The 18,674-nt window shown below is 45.9% G+C and overlaps 1 protein-coding gene across 3 annotated transcripts in view; it reads right to left on the bottom strand.

Moving 5' to 3' along the window:
- FAM13C (family with sequence similarity 13 member C) overlaps positions 1 to 18,674 on the bottom strand; it is a 507,877-nt gene that overhangs the window by 165,370 nt on the left and 323,833 nt on the right. For all 3 annotated transcript variants that reach the window (XM_075612947.1, XM_075612948.1, XM_075612946.1), the window contains exon 7: positions 10,250 to 10,445. In XM_075612947.1, coding sequence (XP_075469062.1) covers positions 10,250 to 10,445 — 196 coding nt within the window. The remainder of the gene's footprint in view (positions 1 to 10,249; positions 10,446 to 18,674) is intronic.

Consider the following 18,674-nt stretch of genomic DNA (forward strand, 5'->3'; position numbering starts at 1 on the left):
ACGAAAGGATATTGGCACATACCTTTAGCGGAAGAATCCAAATGCAAAACTGCCTTCGCCAGCCCTCTCTGTTTATACCAATTCGTCACTATGCCATTTGGGTTACATGGGGCTCCAGCCACGTTCCAAAGGTTAATGGACAAGGTGCTATGACCCCATAGGGCATATGCCGCGGCCTACTTGGATGACATCGTCATCTATAGTAGGCACTGGCAGTCCCACATAAAAAGGTTAAGGGCAGTCCTAACGTCTTTAAGAGAACCAGGGCTCACTGCCAATCCAAAAAAATGTGCCCTGGGAAAAGCCACTACAAAATACTTGGGCTATGCCATTGGGGGAGGGATAGTAAGGCCACTAGCCAGCAAGGTGGCTGCCATAAAGGAAGTCCCCACCCCACAGACAAAGACACAGGTCCGCTCCCTTTTGGGGTTAGCAGGGTATTACTGGCAGTTTATACCAATTTTTCAGAAATTACTGCACCCCTAACAGATCTAACAAAAAAGAGTGCTCCGACCCAAGTTAGATGGTCTTGGGAGTGCCAAAACGCCTTTGATGTGTTAAAGTGCCTGTCAGGGGGCCCTACTCTTCGGAGCCCAAATTTTAAAGAGCCCTTCATAATCCAGACGGATGCCTCCGAGGTAGGACTGGGAGCAGTGCTGTCCCAACCAATTGATCGTGTTGAACACCCCATATTGTTCATCAGCCGGAAGCTGTTCCCAAGAGAAGTGAGGTATTCCATCATTGAGAAGGAGTGCCTCCCTGTAAAATGGGCAATTGAGGCCTTGCGACATTATGTCGCCGGGGTACACTTCACCCTTCTCACTGACCATGCGCCCTTGAAATTGTTAAACACCATGAAGGACACAAACACGAGGTTGACCAGGTGGTATATGGCCTTCCAGCCTTCTCTTTTGATATACAGCATAGGCCTGGGAAGGACCATGGAAATGCCGATTTTTTGTCAAGAGAAGGAGTGGAGGGTCGGGCTTCAGCTGTGTGGGGCCCTAGCCACACACAAATAGCGGAGGTATGTGACAGGGTGAAGTCAGCCTCTAACAGATATGCCTGGGAGACATACGCCTGAGTGCTTCATCCAGCACTCAGAGGGTTAACTCCAGAGGAAAAGCTGAACAATCAGGAAGTAAGCATACACCTGATAACCAGCAGGGTATATAAGGAAGTTGTTGCTTGTAGTAGGTGGCTGTCTCAGACTACCGAACTCTTCTATGTGAGCTGCTAGCCAGATGGACTCCCACTACTCTCTCTAAAGGACAGTAAGAACTATGCTTTTGCTAGCCTGACTCAGAGCGATCCTAGACAAGCTGCTATGCAGAGGGATTCACAAATATCTCTTTCAACCAAAGTAAGAATTGTTAATATTGTTTTCCTGGCTGTTTAATATATGTTTACGGTTTGGTAAATGGATTAGCCAGCCAGCCTGATAGATAGGCCTGGAGTGTTAGTCAGTTCTCCCAATGTGGAGCAGGATTTGTTTTGCTATGTTTCGGTGATGCCTTAAAGGGAAAGTGTGCCCACATGTTATGTTATGCTGTGGAGATATAAAGCCACTCACCATTTTCGTTAACCTGAAACTACACTTGTGGACTATTGCCTGACCTCGTCTACAGGCCGTCCTGCCACAGGACATTAGATAGGGAAAGAGTAGTGCTCTCAGTCTAACCATGCTGACTTACCTTAACCCTATGAGTGACCTGGTACGTTGCTTCTACGCCATGGGTTCGGGCCCACTGGGTGCTCCATGATGTAGTAGTGACGTCCTCAAAAAAATGCTTGTTCTCTTAGGGGAGATTGCGTCCTGCACTCCTATGGAGCTCAGGACATGATCTGAAGTGATGGTGGATGGAAGGGGGTGACTCCTCATGATTTGTTCTGTCGTCAGTAACGGAACGATCATCGCATTGTTTTGGCAAGCAGTTACGTGATCGTGAGTACCGGAGGGGCCCGTGTCCTTTATGGCAGGGTTGCGCAAAGTGGGGGGCGCAGGATTTTCCGGGGCGGGGGGTGCGGCTGTTACAGAGGCCCTGCAAAAAAGCATTTAAAATAAATGCCGGGGATCGCGTGAGGCCTCTGTAACTTTTACTTTACTTCCAGCGACGCGTCTCCATGGCAACCTGGCGTGGGGTCATGTGACGTCATTTGACACCGGAATCATGCAGGGAGGGGGGGGGGGGTCGCGAGCCGGATGCGAGAGGAGACGGGGGGGGGGGGCATGCAGGAAACTTTGCGCACCCCTGCTTTACGGCACTGAAAGGTTTATCATATGACTTGCATTTATAAATGTGTGTATAGTGGGTTCAATATACAGTGGCGGCCGCCTTTATTCTCCTGCGGCCTTTTCCCCGCAATTTTAAAAATCGAGGGCAAATCGCGGGTTTTCGGCCGTTTTGAGCGCCTGCGGGCATTGCTATTGTTTAGCGCTAAGCGCTATCATTGTCTAGCGCTATTAGCGCTATCAGCTGATTTCGGGCCGCGCGGAGAAGGCCCATGAGCGTTGGATAACATGCCCGCATTTTTCCGGGTAAGTCGGAGGATAGGAGGGGCCGCGACAGTATCCATCTATCTTGAATTCCTACTTATATTGGACAGACTATTGAACCAGGTCATTGATTTGTGTGTCATTTTGACTCAAAATTAAAGGCTACAAAAAATACTGATGTGGACATGGTTAATATTTCTTATGAGAAACAAAGATGACAAACACAGCTATGAAACGTGGATATGTTTATTTCTGATGTCCATTTTAAGTGTGATTAATATACATTTCTTACAAATAATAAATAATGTGCGCTTTGATACACTAAGGATTATTCACTAAAAAGAGATAGATACAGTAGGGGATCGCAAACTTTTCCCGCCGCGCCCCCCTGCCTGCGCTCCCTACCTGCTCGCGCCCACCTCCATACCTTGTCTTCAGCGTCAAATGCCGCCGCGGGGTCACATGTCGTCACATTGCCATGGTGACGCTTCGCCGAAGACAAGGTAAGGGACGTTAGAGAAGCCTCAAGCGATCCCCTGGCATTAATTTAAATGCCTGGGGGGAAGATCGTGGGGACTCTGCAACCGCCGCGCCCCCCCAAAAAAATCTTGTACCACCCTTGGGGGCCGCACCCCCCAGTTTGTGCACCCCTGAGATACAGTATAACAAACTTACTGTTCCCTGAAGACACCAGGGCTGGCACTCAAGGGGCTCTTATAACTTTGAGAGAACATCATTTCATTTTTGCTTATTCTCTAGGGCAGTAATTCCCAACTGGTGGTCCTCTAAGGGTTTGACTGATACCAGGCATTATAGTGGGTACTTAAGCCTGTTGGGTGACCCCGTACTTAGTAAGGCACCAAACCACACTGACAGCATGGGTGATATAGCTATCAATGCACCACATGATCATCAAAAGCTTCAAACATCCCATATGCAAGGAGTTGGGGGCGTGACTCTGGAAACTCCCACACTGGTTGCCAGATATAGTGCCCATGCTATTGAGGCAGCTTGGCACCTAACTAAAGCGCATCCCACGACAGTCTCAGAAACCCACTATACTGCCTGGGAACAAGGTTTAAAAATATTTGGATTTTTCAAGCCGGCAGATTTTATTTGGCACAAATACAAGAAACAGAATGAGGCACAGAGACGCAGAATGCATCCCTTTATAATCTGTGTGTGATGTAACTCTGCCTTAACCCCTCCTATTGACAGTCCCCAAATCAAATTTGACACACAGCAAAACATTGAGCACAAACCTTGATATATTCGCGCCGACACAAGATAAAATTCACACAGTTTACCTCTAAATTTGCCTTGAAACACATACCCCAAAATATCCACCTGATATAACTGAAAAATGTGATCTGACATTATCAGAGCCTGTCTAATGTGTAGAAATGTATTAAATTGTGCAAATAAAGGTTTATCTGGTAAAATGCTAACCTGGATATTCATTCACTGAGAGCAGCAATAAAGCAAGTTTGAGACTAGTTTCCAGTGAAAGAATATTTTTGCCTCAATATAATGGTGATTGGAACTCTGTTAGTACCATTTTTTGAGAACAATGTTTTTTATTGTGCTGGGGGTGTACACAGCACTGTGTATAAAACTTTACAGGCACAATCAGTCCCTGGCCCTCAGACCTTACAATATAATTATGGCAGCTCAAGGACAGGGAGATAAGGTGATTTACCCAAGGTCACAAGGAGAACTTGGAGACAGTGAGGATAGTAACAAGGTCCACCCACATCAAACACTACCACTGAGCTACTATATCAGTCAGAGCAGCAACACAACCATAACCAGTTATTTTAAATGTTTTTCAGCCTGCTAAAAGGTATGAGCTAAAAGATTAGATTTATTACACTAACATATGCTTTTTACCCATATTTTCCTATGCAAAGTAAACATTCAAATACTGCAACATAACCAACATGAAATACTGTAACTTCCACGAGATTCACAACACAGAGACTAGAACATAACAAACCCTTGTTGAAATACTAGGACTAAGCAGGGAGAATGTACAGTATTCAACATGCTTTGGGGTCATTTTCATGCATGTTCTGTGATTGTGAATCAAGCTATGTATTGATAGAATAAAAAGAATTTAAAAACACTACTTGTTTACTGTAACTGCAAATAAAAATATCACGTGAGCACATTCACATGTGTAGCCAGGTCCCCCAGGTTACCCTTATCTCCGCGTGCTGGGAGAATAGGGAAGGTTGCAGCGTGCAGGGAGTGCTTCGGAGGCTCCGCAGTGACCCGAGTAGCAGGGCGCCGCCATGTTGGTGTTCGCGCATGCGCGGTGAGCCCGTGGAGGTGGTGAGGGAGCAGAGGTCGCGCATGTGCAGCAAGAGGTTGCAAAGCCCGCGAAAGAGGAGCGGCTCCTATAGGGTGGAGCGCACGGGACTACGAGTCCCAGCAGCCATAGCGAGACCAGGTGACGCCAGGGAGCCTATAGGGCGGCCGGGATATCGGGAGGAAGGTTTTAGAGGTTGCTCAGGGGAGCACGCCGGTTAGAACCGAGCGGGAGGAGGAAGGAGAAGGAGCTCTGTGTGTAGGGAGGCCAACAGCCCCTACACTAGGCCGCATACCCCCGGCCCAGTTAGGCCCTGAGTCCCCGTAGAGTGGAGCGGAAGTAGGGACCGGCCATCAGATAGGATACAGTTCCCCTTAGTATCAGCAGGAGAGTTGTATACCCAGAGACTGTTGCAATATCAACCCAGAGGTTTGGGCTCAGACCTCGGCCGCACAGCAGCCACCCACCGGGTGGGATCGCCCCGGAGGGTGTTCCTGGAATTCAGGCGACGTCGGATCCTTTGTGAAGTTGCTTGGCAGGCCCGAGCGCCGCAGGTAACATCATCAAGTGCACCAACTATATATACATATCAGGACATAGTGGCTGCGCAGTCACACACATATACCTCACTTTGGGGGTGGGGGAATATTGAGTGTGGGAACTGGACACAGTGTGGGTACACGGTGAATGGGTCGCGTCCTGCGAGACGCCATAGCATAGTGTCTCCTCTAGGGAGGGACACCTGTTGATTATATGCAAAGTTATGGTTGCGTTAGTAAAGTCATTGGTTATTTTATATGCGGTGTGTGTGGAGTAATATATATTATTGTCCTGCGAGGCACAACTCCCACTCTGCTGGGAGCCATCGCAGGTGGAGGCGCTGCACTAAGTAAGAGGTTATCAGTATTCATACGAGGTGCCCCAGGCTCTCTGTGGCAGAGGCTTAGGCCCTGCGAGCCAACAGGTTGCACAGCATTGGTTGCGTACTGTATTCAATAGGAAACAGGGCTACACATGTCTCAGACAGGTCTGCACCCCCCTGCTTTTTACCATTATCTCTTAGCATACAGTGCTTAGACTGCAGCCAGGGATTCTGGGAAATGATATGCAAATGAGCACACCGTGTCACCTTTACTGTAACTGAAATAGGAGACAGGTGCTGCTTTACAATGGAAAACATGTTATACAAGTCAAGAGGCATCAATCAAACAAAAAAGACAACGAGACGAGGAATGGTGAAAGTGCTGCACTTTGTGATCAAATCTGTCCTCTCAGGAGGCAGAAGAACTCGGGAGAATCTCTTTTTCCTGCATGGATAATTAGAATCAAATTTGCGACTGTGAAAAAACGGTTTAGTTTAACAAAATCAGATTGAAGTTCTCTATGTGGTAATGAGGGTGAAATACACTGGCGACACACTTTATTCGAGCTTGGCTAGTCCCACGAATTCGGGTATACCCGGGTGTATTGAGGTTTGTGACTGTTTTGTGCCCGAGTGCATTGAGGTATTTTCCAGGCAGGGATTGAAGCATTTTATTCCCGCTGGCTGCAATACTGCACAGTATATATATATATACTGCATTACAATTCATGAATTTATGCCATCAGGTAGACACGCTAAGCATTGCAGCCTATTAAATCCTAATCATTATCATTTAACAGATCAGCCGCCCGTCAGCCAGGCATGAACCCAGGCTGGGAAGGCAAACGCAACGGGGCTTGTCAGAGGTGAGGAGCGGCGCATTCCAGGTATCTGCCAGGTACATACCGGGTATTTGCTCGAATAAAGTGTGTCGGTGCAGTAGGACACAGCTGTGTGAGCTCTTCTATATCCTATTTATAATGGCCTGAAACGTGCAGCTGCTGAATGCAAACATTTCTCATCCTAATGAACAAAGTGCAAAACAGAGTTGAGAATCGACATTCACTAAATGTCTTCTCATCACATCAATCAATTATGAAAAAAGGGTAATTTTTTTACACTCTTTCCCACCTCTTTCACTGCCCCGCCTCTTTCACTGCCCGCCTCTTTCACTGCCCCGCCTCTTTCACTGCCCGCCTCTTTCACTGCCCCGCCTCTTTCACTGCCCCGCCTCTTTCACTGCCCGCCTCTTTCACTGCCCGCCGCTTTCACTGGCCGCCTCTTTCACTGCCCCGCCTCTTTCACTGCCCGCCTCTTTCACTGCCCGCCGCTTTCACTGGCCGCCTCTTTCACTGCCTCGCCTCTTTCACTGCCCGCCTCTTTCACTGCCCCGCCTCTTTCACTGCCTCGCCTCTTTCACTGCCCGCCTCTTTCACTGCCCCGCCTCTTTCACTGCCCCGCCTCTTTCACTGCCCCGCCTCTTTCACTGCCCCGCCTCTTTCACTGCCCCGCCTCTTTCGCCTTTCTGACAGGTTTGCAGGACTTTCGTTTTCCTTAATTGGATATATTGTCTTTGCATTTCCTGAAAGTGACCAGGTAGCATTAGGGCTGTTATATAGTGCCGGGCGCACGCTATGCCATTTTAGTTGGCTGACGTCAGTCAGCCTTTCTATAATGGCACAGCGCGCATGGCAGGGAGCGGGGAGCCGACAGACAGCGGCGAAGACGGGAAAATTAATCTTTTTGGCGCCGCTACTGGCGCTGAATGTATGTGTGTGTGTGTGTGTGTGTGTGTGTGTGTGTGTGTGTGTGTGTGTGTGTGTGTGTGTGTGTGTGTGTGTGTGTGTGTGTGTGTGTGTATTTGTGTGTCTACACAAATTGAATAAATATTTTTTTTTTACCAATGTTTTTTTTTTAAATAAATAATAAATTACACATACATACACATACATACACACACACATACACACACAAATACTGTACCTTCACAGCTTCTATATTATACATACAAAAAGCATGCAGCACGTGCACGCGCGTTCACATAGGCACGCACGGCCGCATGCTGTATAGAACGGCCCTTAGGTGACATCAAGCACAGTGTTAAGAAGCAGCCATACACCTACAGTACTGCTGATTACCTTTGTCTATTTTAGCAACTGCTATTTAGAAAGTCAAATGAATCTATAAATCAAATGAATGTGAACTTTTGCACATTTCTGTCAAATCTATTTTTACCTAGGGTGGCATGTGGTGAGATGAGTCATTATTGTTACAGTGCCTTTGTTCACTGATTAGTGTGTTAACATACAGTAGCTACAGTATAATAAAGTACAGTACTGGTATGTCCTGATCCTTCAGTTCTGTGACATCTTTCTCCTATGGAAAACCAAATAACTAATAGGTAAGTACAATACAGGGATATAAAAAAGTATAAATTGAACAGTAAGTGGACATTTTATACATATGCCACCTGTATTAAAAGCAGGGGGTTTAAATCAAATTGAACAAACAAAATCACAAATGCGTTATATTTTAAAGGTTATGATGCCCTTTATTGGACCAAACTGAAAGATGAGTTTGTGGTACAGTACATCAACTTAACAGCAAGTTGTGCATGAAGATCTTGGAAAACTACATGCAACAACGTGATTGAAGATTTGTCAGTGCAAAAAATGTATTCAAACTTAAATAGCAAGTGAAAATCATTTGACCAACCTTAGTCAAGTTTCCATTATTACTTTGCAACATTAAACCTTTCCTAAGGGAGTAGGTCCTCTTCGGACCAAAGTTTACTAAAATTACTTATATGTTTAAGGGTTAAATCTGGGTGCTAAAAAATTTAACCAATATTTTTCACATAAATATTGTTACATGTTAGTTTGTAAGCATGGAAAGGAGTATCATGTCTCGGGCCACTCCTTTCTGTATTATATCTATGTGCTGAACAGGAGTTTGCATTGGCAAAACCTCATCTCTCCCTGCCTTATCTTTGTTGGCTTTCTAACAAGGACAGAGTGGAGTATGGGTAAAGAAAACACTGGCAAACACTCCATCATTCAACGAATTGAAATAAAGGAATCATTTCCAAAGAATCCAAAGCAACCGATTCTAACAGCTCAACCCCGTTATAGTGCGATCCGCTACAACGCAAATCCACATATAACGCAGTCTGAGCATGGCTCCCGATTTGAAAGCCTCCATTTTTTTGCCGGTGCTCTCCTCTTCCAGCTGTCCACGTGCTCATCTCTCTGCTCTCCTGCCGTTGTGTGCCATTTTTTAAAAACATTCAATTCAATGCTTTATTGACTACCGGACACATACACACACTACGTGGGAATTGAACATTAATACATTTTGTACAAAACACTTGCAGGGATCGAACTCAGGATCTTCGGATACCAATGCCTTACCTCTTACCTCTACACCATAGGCTTGGTGTGACAAGACATACCCTATAAATATATTTATCCTCTACAACACAGTGCCACAGAGTACATGTCAATGTTAAATGTCATGTTTATTTCTAGATGTCTGTGACATCACACAGCTCCTGTGGTGTAGAGGTACAAATCTTAACTAGCATATGAAAGGGCCTGGGTTCAATTCCTGTATGATATGGTGAGGTAAGGCATTGGTATCAGAATGTCCTGAGTTCGAGCCCTGCATGTGTTTTGTACAAAATATATTAATGTTCAATTCCCACATTGTGTGTATGTGTCTGTGTCTGGTAGTCAATAAAGCATTGAATTGAATGTTTAAAAAAAAAAAATGACACCACGCACCAGAGAGAAGAGCACGTGGACACAGCCCAGAGGAGAGAGCTGACATCTGCAGTGAGGAGGGAGAAGCCCCAAGGAGAGAGCTGACATCTGCAATGAGGAGGGAGAAGCCCCAAGGAGAGAGCTGACATCTGCAATGAGGAGGGAGAAGCCCCAAGGAGAGAGCTGACATCTGCAATGAGGAGGGAGAAGCCCCAAGGAGAGAGCTGACATCTGCAATGAGGAGGGAGAGCTAGATGCCGGTGAAATTTTAATGCGACCCCGGTTATAACGCGGTCTCGGGGTTGTGGACCTCAATGACAGCGCTATAATGGGGTTCAGATGTACTTGTTAAAGTAAAACCGACTGTCACATGATTTACAAAATGTTATTGACCTACTTACCTGGGGTTTCACCTCTAATCGCAAACGTTGATTCACTATTTACAATATAGTCAATGTTCGGTTCTTTAATTAATGTATTCTCTAACTTCCTGAGAAGTTGGAGGACAGCGAATCAGCTGAGGGGAGTCTTCGATTCAGGGTGGGAGGGAAGGGGTGACTATAAGCAAATGATTTACATTTACCTTTGTACTGGATACCAAAGCAAAGGGACCAGTCGGACAGCAGTTTTACATCCTTATTGTTTCCAATGGTGTCTGACCTTTAGTTTTGCACTTGATATTTGGTAACAGGTATAAGGAAATACTGTATACAGTGAAAAAAGGTGACCACACATGTAATAAGCTAGAAATCAAAAACATAATATGCAGTTCTGTGGGGGGGGGGGGGGACAAGGGGACATACAATTGTTTGTTTTACCTGATTTCCTTCATGGCTCTTTCCACTTTCTAATTTGACACTTGACCTTGGCTGCTTTGTCTGCAAGATGCCAACTCCATGTCTGGATGTACCAGCAAACACCTTCTCTGTGTGTGGCTGAACATCCCAGGACGGTGACTTATTTTCCTCCAGCTCTGTAGCTCTCTGAGGGTAGTTTTCTTTGTTATTTTCATCTCTGTTAATAAAAAAAAAGACAAACTGTATAATACGAATAAAAAACACATCTCTACTCATCATTCCTTGTGGACAGCAGGGCTTTTCTTCTGGGGTCCATGGTGATGCACCATATCCCCACCTTTCTTTATACGGCTACTGTGTAAGCCAGGGGTGCGTGCCCTCCTGGGAGGCACAAGATTTTTTTAGGGAGGGCACTTAATTTAGACCAGAGCGGTGGCAGCAGCAGAGGCGGTCATCAGGAGAAGATGAGGGGAGAAGATTAGGGCAGCAGAGTAGTTGGACGGAGGCAGAGGAGAACGGCCGGGGAGGAGCACGCCCCAGTGGTATTACCCACAAGTATTCACTGACTTTAGATGTCTGCAACTGCTATAGAGCACTTCTCCCCAGCCATTCTCCTCTGCCACCTTGCTCTGCTATGGCATTCCGCCATCATCTTCTCCCACCACCCGCCTCTGCCACCGCATGCTCCACTACCGAGGTCCTCCAGCAAAGCCTGATATTAAGGGGGTGAGAGGAGGAGGGGGTGAGGAGCACGGATGAGAAAAGAGGAAATGAGGGGATAGGGAGGAAATGAGCAGATGAGGAAGAGAGGAGATGAGGAGAAAATGAGGGGATGATGAGAGGAAATGAGGGGATGAGGAGGAGAAGGGATAAGAGATGATGAGGAGGAATGAAATATGAGGAGGGGGAATGAGAGATGATGAGGAGGGTGGGATTAGAGATAATGTGGAGGGGGTATGAGAGATGATGAGGAGAGTGGGATTAGAGATGATGAGGAGGGGGGAGATGAGAGATGATGAGGACAGTGGGTGGGATGAGAGACAGATGATGAGGAACGTGGATGAGAGATGTTGAGGAAGGTGGGTGACAGAAATGATGAGGAGGGTGGGTGAGAGAGAGATGACGAGGAGAGAGGAGGTTGCTGACAGGGAGGAGGGTGAGAGAAGGGAGGAGGATGGGGGGTGAGAGAGAGGAGGAGGTGGGGGGTCAGAGAGAGAGGAAGAGTGGGTGAGAGAAAAAAAATAGCAGTCAGTATTATCTTACACTACTACACTGATTTATTTAAAAACCCCATATACAATTTGTCACATTTTGCTGTTTTAAAAATGTTGAAATATGCAAGTATTTTGGCATATTTGTATTCACATTTATATTGTACATCGCTTTAATAAAAACAATTTTCATGTGATTTGGATTACATCAGGTGGGGGGGCCCGACTAATATCATGGATGAAAAGGGGGGCTCGACTTAAAAAGTTTGCTCACCCCTGCCACTATGAGCTATTAACACAGTAGCTGTCTGCGCAATGGTGAGCTCTGGCGCATATGGCTTCTGTGTTAATAACTTCTCACAAAGAAATTGTTGAAGAACCACAGTATCCCCACCTTTCTTTTGCAGAAAAAAAAGCACTGGTGGATACTACTGTATGTTGTACTTGTAGCCAGGTCACATGTGGCTACTGTTCTGCCCTTGTACTGGTAGTAAGTACAGGGGTGGCCCTGGTACAATCAGGCTGCCAGTAGTTGATATGGGGGTTTCCCCCTCCTTGGTGCTGCGCTTGAGTGACAGCGGGAGGCGGTGACATCAAGCCTGGGCATGACCAATCATGGGACAGACCTTGTGCCCTCCTCCCAGCTGTACTTAAGGGCAGTGCCGCCCCAAATTCGAGAGTGCCTCTACCCACTTGAGAGGGGCAGGTCACACAGCCAAGAGTCAGACTATTGGGCCTTCTCTGGTACTCTCCCCTCCGGGGGAGAGTGAGTGTGTACAATAGCTCTGCCTCTGCTAGAGGGGCAGGGAAGAGCTGGGACTGTTGCGGGTGCCCTTGGCCTGTAGTGACGGTCCAGGGACCAACCTTCAGTGAGTAGCTGACAGTTTGCTGCATTGGGTAGAACCCTGACGTGTACTGTGCTGCACAGAGTGAGACAATAAACCGTTCCTGTTATTATACCTCTGGCCTGGTGTGTGATCTGACTGGGGGAAGAGGTAATCAGTTCTACCGTGAGAGATCATTTTCAGTTCCCTGGAGCCTACGGCAGATGGAGTTACTGCGCTGCTAAAGGTATGTGGGTAATTTACCCCAGAAGCCTACAGTAGTCATGTGTCCTCACTACCATCGGCGGACGACTCAGCCCTCCTGTTACCAGCAGGTATCATGCACCACAGACATTGTAATGGCCATAATCTCCCACCGGGTGGTGGAAACACTGTTACACACTGATAATTCACAGTAGGGTCAAAGTATTAAGGAAAGCTTGTAGCACAATTGATGCAAAGATAGAACTTTTTATCTAGTGACAATACAGTATGTTAAAATTGTATCATATTTATTATCTATTTTTATAGTGCACATTAAAATTAATTATAGGCTAAAGCTGTTAAATTCTGGGAATTATTGAAATCCCTGCTCTCTGATTGGTTTAATTTCCAGGCATTATCAAATCAGTAATAGCCCATAATGTTTGGCACCCTGCCAAGTTTTTCATCCAATCAGCTTTCAGTTCTCATTCACAAAGAGTGAGATCAGCTCCCAGACAGGGGAAGCTATTGGTCAGGAGGCACTGACTCCTCCCCCACCCTGCCTGCAGAGCTCTGCACAGGATAGTGAGGGGAAAGTTTTGTGTGTTTTGTGGGTGTAAAGGGGGCCAGCAGAGTATTGTATTGGTGTGTGTGTGTGTGTCTTCTGTTGGTGGGTGTAGAGGGGGATGGGGGGCTGCAGTGTGTATGTCTTCAGTGTGTGTTTTGTGGGTGGAGGAGGGCAGCAGAGTGTTTTGTGTGTGTGTGTCTGCAGTGTGTTTTGTGGATGTATAGGGGGATGCAGTGTGTGTGTGTATGTGTGTGTGTGTCAGTGGGTGTAGAGGGTGGAGGAGGGTTGCAGAGTGTGTTTTGCTGTGTGCATCTGCAGTTTTGTGAGTTTACAGGGGGCTGCAGTGTGTGTTGTGTGTGTTTTGTGAGTGTAGAGGGTGGAGGAGGGCTGCAGTGTGTTTTGTGTACAGTATGTAGAGGAAGGGTGGGCTGCAGTGTGTAGGGGGGCTGCACAGTGTTTTGTGTATATAGAGGGGGGGCTACAGTGTGTGTGTGTGTATATATAGAGGGGGGGCGGGGCTGCAGTGTGTGTGTTTGTATATAGAGGGGGGAGGGGCTGCAGTGTGTGTATATATAGAGGGGGCTGTGTGTATGTACAATTTCCTTTTAATAAACTTGCAGCAAAAGAATGTAGACCATTATGCTGATAAGAAACCAATATGACTACAAAAGTGGCTAACTTTTTTTATAAAAAAAGCTCACATTTAGCCTATAATAGCAATAATCCCCTCAGAACAGGGCATTACAGGCCTGGGTTAAAGTCACTCGGCTTCGCCTCAGCCTTCAACTCTTCCACGGCATTATTGGCCAGTAATGCCCTGTTCTTCTGCGATTATTACTTAAATATATAACATTCTGTGTTTAAAGCGTAAACCACCCATACATACTCTCCCTGTTATTTATACTCCATTGAAAACCAAGGGGTACCCTGTGACGATGGGGAGGATTTGGCCTGGGATTAAAGGGGTTACACCCCAATTGGCCACCCTCTAACCCCACCAGGGAGACAAGGGGTTAACTGGGCTGAGGCCCAGAAATGTGATTTAACCCTTGTCATAACCTGAAAATGTATATTCCACTGTCCCCCTGTTTTATTGTTATATCAGTGTCTGCATCACACACACACTAGGATCCATCCGGGAGTACAAGGGTTAATAGTTGTTTAGTGATTATAGCCCTTTGTGTAATTTTCCCGCCTTTTCAGGCACCATTTTGCAGGCTCCCATAGGCCGCCATTGAGCTCCATGTGTTTCAATGGTGAATCTTGCTGTTTGGGTCCTGTTTCCTGAGAAGACCAGCAGATGGCGTCCGAGAGGAGGAGCGGCGGTTTCGCATTGTAAGTCAATGGGCTCATTGACTTCAATGGAAATCCTCGAAGGAGCTTTCCAGGAACGAGTTGGCTGCCGTCCAAACCACTTAACCGCAAAGAGAATACATTTTCAATAGGAGAGCTTTGATCACTGATTAGCCAAGTTCAACGACAAGTGGCGTGGGAATAAACAGTTCTAGAGCACCTAGAAATAAAATTATTTCTGTCCCTAGTTCCTAGACCTCCCCCCACTCGACCACAACCGGGTCCCCGTATCCTGGACCCCCGATAAGGGTCGAACCGAGAAGAGCGGGTCGCGCCTTAGGCTCCAATGGCGGCGACAGAAACGGGCTCAGGAAAACGGCTAAGTGTGAAAAGCTGAAATTTGGGAATCCATAGCTCCGGTTCCGGAGGGCCCAGAGGATCAAGGTTTGGGGTATCTGTAGTCACTTCTCCGGCATAACTGCAGAACCATCCTTGACCCTCTTGGACCAACCCGACGGAGTATGGACCCCCTTGAAAGTTCGGGATTTTTCCCATAGACTCCAATGGCGGCCAAACCCCATTGACCGGCTATGGCAGAAAAACCCCATTGACTTCAACGGCGGCGTCGCCCCGTTGAAAGTCTATGGCGGGGATTCCCATAGCCGCCAACGGCGGCGGTTTGCCATTGAAAGTCTATGGCAGCGGAACCCGTGGTTTTCAATGGGGATTTAGTGAAAAACTGTGATTTAATTTACAGCGGAGATTTTTGTATTAAAATGTAAAACGGTTTTAAGTGTATTTGTGTATCTCCGGTTCCGAAGGTCGTAGCAAGTCTCAAATTGGACCATAGGGTGTCCCAGTTCTGGCATTGAGAACTGGGAAGTTTGGACCTGCTGGACCTAACGAAACCGGAAATTTTAATATGTCTAATGTTTTATCTTTCATACTGTGTTTCAATGTATGGGTAAAACCCAGAGGAAATTCCTTTGCATACCAGGGTAGCATATGGCCAGAAAGGCAACCCAATGTCTAGGACTTAAGTATGTTTCAAAGGATTTTGTCACCTCCACTGTTTGCATGAGGTCGGAGATTACTCAAACCAGAGCAGTCTTCAAGTGTTCCATTTCACACCTCACAACAAAGGGTTTCCTGCCAGATATTCCGTTTGGTAGACTGGCTGGCATTCCTGATGCAAATGTGGGATTACAGAAATGAGACCCCAGAGTGCTACTGCGCATGTACCAACTAGCAGGGGGGCATGTGTTCCCACGTTAATGAGTGGCTAGAGATAATTGAAAATCAATCCACTGTACTCAAGGTTAAGGATAGGGCCACAAAAGGTATATAATCTGTGGTCAACCCTTTATCCTGTTTCTGTTCTATACCATCTTGATTGCTGAGAGAAACGCTATGCAATGTCTTCATGCCAGAGGTCTTTCATGTCTTTGGTGTCTTGATGACTATGAAGAGTGCTGTATGAACTGCCAGTCCAGATATGACTGCTTCATCATTTCCATTTTAAGTAAGTGTCTATATTTTGCCTGTTATTTGTATATCTGATGTGTTCACCTTTATCAAGGAATAAATTATATTTTATCATATCTAAGTCTCGTCCCAGTTCAGACCCAGTTATAAATATATATTATCTTTTATATATATTTGTGTGTAAATTACAGCCTGCCATAAAGTCACCGTGACATACCCAGAACTGGGTTATTTTCAGCCTATGTACTTCCTGATTTTGTGCTGGAATGTTGAGCACCACTCCTTAGAAAAGACATTATGGAACTAGAGAGTGCAGAGAAGAGCTACCAAATTATTAAAGGGGATGGACAATCTAACTAATGAGGAGAGGCTAGCTAAATTAGATTTATTTACATTAGAAAAGAGGCGTCTAAGAGGGGATATGATAACAATATACAAATATATTTGGGGACAGTACAGGGAGCTTTCAAAATAACTATTCATCCCAAGGGCAGTACAAAGGACTCGGGGCCATCCCTTAAGGTTGGAAGAAAGGAGATTTCACCAGCAACAAAGTAAAGGGGTTTTTTTTTACAGTAAGGGCAGTTACAGTGTGGTATTCAATGGATAATTGTGATTACTCTATTAAAATATAATTGATGTTAATCCCAGAAATTGCAATCGCCATTCATGTAGACAGAAGTGGAGTGACATCCGTTGATGATAGTGTAATTGTGGTTGAAAGGGGCGATTGTTAACAATCAGCCCATGTCATTATTCCCTCCCGCAGTACTCCACGTAGACCTGTAGGGGCATACATAGTTAAGTTCAGAATCTGGGCCAGTTAGAACTAGAACTGTTCAGGAGGCCAGCTGCCATCTTTGTTTGGGTATAAAACCCCACCCAGTCTTTTAGTTTCTTTGCTTGTAGTTGACAAGCAGTCAGGTTTTCCTTTGTTCCTTGATGCTGCATCTTTCTCTGTTTCCCTTTCATCTGGCTTTTAGTTCTGCAGATCTACATGTAGTCATGGCTGGGTGTGGCTACTATTCTGCCCTGTTCTGACATATCAATCCTGGTAAAACAGGCAGTGTTAGGACCAATCATGGGTTTTCCCCACTTAGACAGTACCCTTGAGTGACAGGGGAGGAGGTGGAATCAGGTCTGTGTTCTACCCAAGCATGGGTTCAAACTTGGTACCCTCTCCCTGCTGTGCTTAAGGGGGTTGCATCCTAAATTATAGTCAATTGGTCTCTACCATTGAGAGAGACAAGGAAGGTATCACACCCAGGTTGTTGTGCACTGGCAGGCTCAGATTTCCTTCCCTTCACGGAAGTGAGTGATTACCTATACCCCTCGTCCTGCTAGAGGATAAGGGAAGAGCTAGGACTGCTGCGGGGGCCCTTGACCCGTTGTGAAGGTCCAGGGACCATCTGAAGTTTGAGACCAGTGCTACAGTATGTCGGCATTGGGCAGAGCTGCTATCGACTGGTCTGTACAGAGAAGAATAAAACTGTTCCTGTTTCATAGACCTCGTGCCTGGTGTATAATCTTTCTGGGGGGAGAGGAAAACATTCTAATGTGGGAGATTACCTTCATATATCTGGAGCCTACAGCAGATGGAGGCGCTGTGTACCATGGAGTAAATGTCGGGTATATGCCCCAGAAGCCTGTTCTGCAGTCCCCCCAACCATCAGCGGACACCTCAACATCTTGTGAGCCTACAGGTAGGATGCACCATACACCTGGTAACAGTGGAATCTCCCATAGGGTGGGGGAAACACTGTTACATACAGGTAACTTCTTGTCTTTGTTTGCATTTCCTTTGCACTTACTGTCCCGTTTAGTATTTGTTTTCCTTGCTACTATTGCTTTTGCGAGTAGCACTACAAAGCTTGCAACTCATTTTAGTTTGTCTAGTTATTCCCTTTGCACTCCCCCCCCTGCTTTTTGTCTGTCCACTACAGTACTTCCAAAGTTTAATGGTGTAACTATATGTTTTGCAGACTCCATTTTGTTTTCCCAGTCTTATTATATTTTATGTAACATTAAATTCTATCAGTTTATATATTTCGGTCTCCTGTCTTTTGTGGGTTTCCATGTTACCTCTGATGTCTCCATACATCCTGATAGCCATAAACCAGCCAAAAATGTAAAAAAAACAACTTCTTGAGTGTAGATACTGTATGTTAAAAAAAGGGTTTGTAAAAAAATCTAGATGAGATGTTCGGTAAGTAAAGGGTCCCTATCCACTAATTCTGCTAGGGACCCACCACCTCTGCTTCATAATGTTATACCTGTTTGTTTTTCTTAAACTTAAATAGAAACCTGTTTATTGAGTGTTGAAAGCGTAAAGGTGTACAAGGTTTCTATCAATATTGTTTAAAAGGCTTCCTGGCTACAGTATCTTTTGTAAGTGATTCAGGGAGAATTCCCAAAGTGGTAAGTAGAGAATGAAAGCCTTGTATGAATTTAATTACATAGCTGTAACATTTTAAATAAATATACACAATTTGCCTATATAAAATGCTGTGTATCACCAGGCCTGTATTTAGACATAGGCCTACTAGGCCTGGGCCTAAGGCGCCAAATTTCAGGGGGTTAGCAAATTTTGGGGTGGTTGATCCGCACTCTTCCCCACAACAGGGGGGCCCCTGTAAAGGTCTCTCACCTCCTCCTGCAGTGCCGCCCTCCTCCTTCTGCAGCATTGTGACGTCACGTGATGACGCGTTGCCATGAGAACGTGGCGTCCCGTTGTCACGGAAATGCATTGCCACGCTGCAGGAAGAGGAGGGGCAGGATGGCAAAAAAGGAAACTTCCAAAATTCTAAAACCTACCGCCCTGCCTGTCACTAGCTAAAAATGTATAGTGAAAGCCTGAGCCG

The sequence above is a fragment of the Ascaphus truei genome, chromosome 8 (assembly GCF_040206685.1).
Source record: "Ascaphus truei isolate aAscTru1 chromosome 8, aAscTru1.hap1, whole genome shotgun sequence".
Classification (NCBI taxonomy): Eukaryota; Metazoa; Chordata; class Amphibia; order Anura; family Ascaphidae; genus Ascaphus; species Ascaphus truei.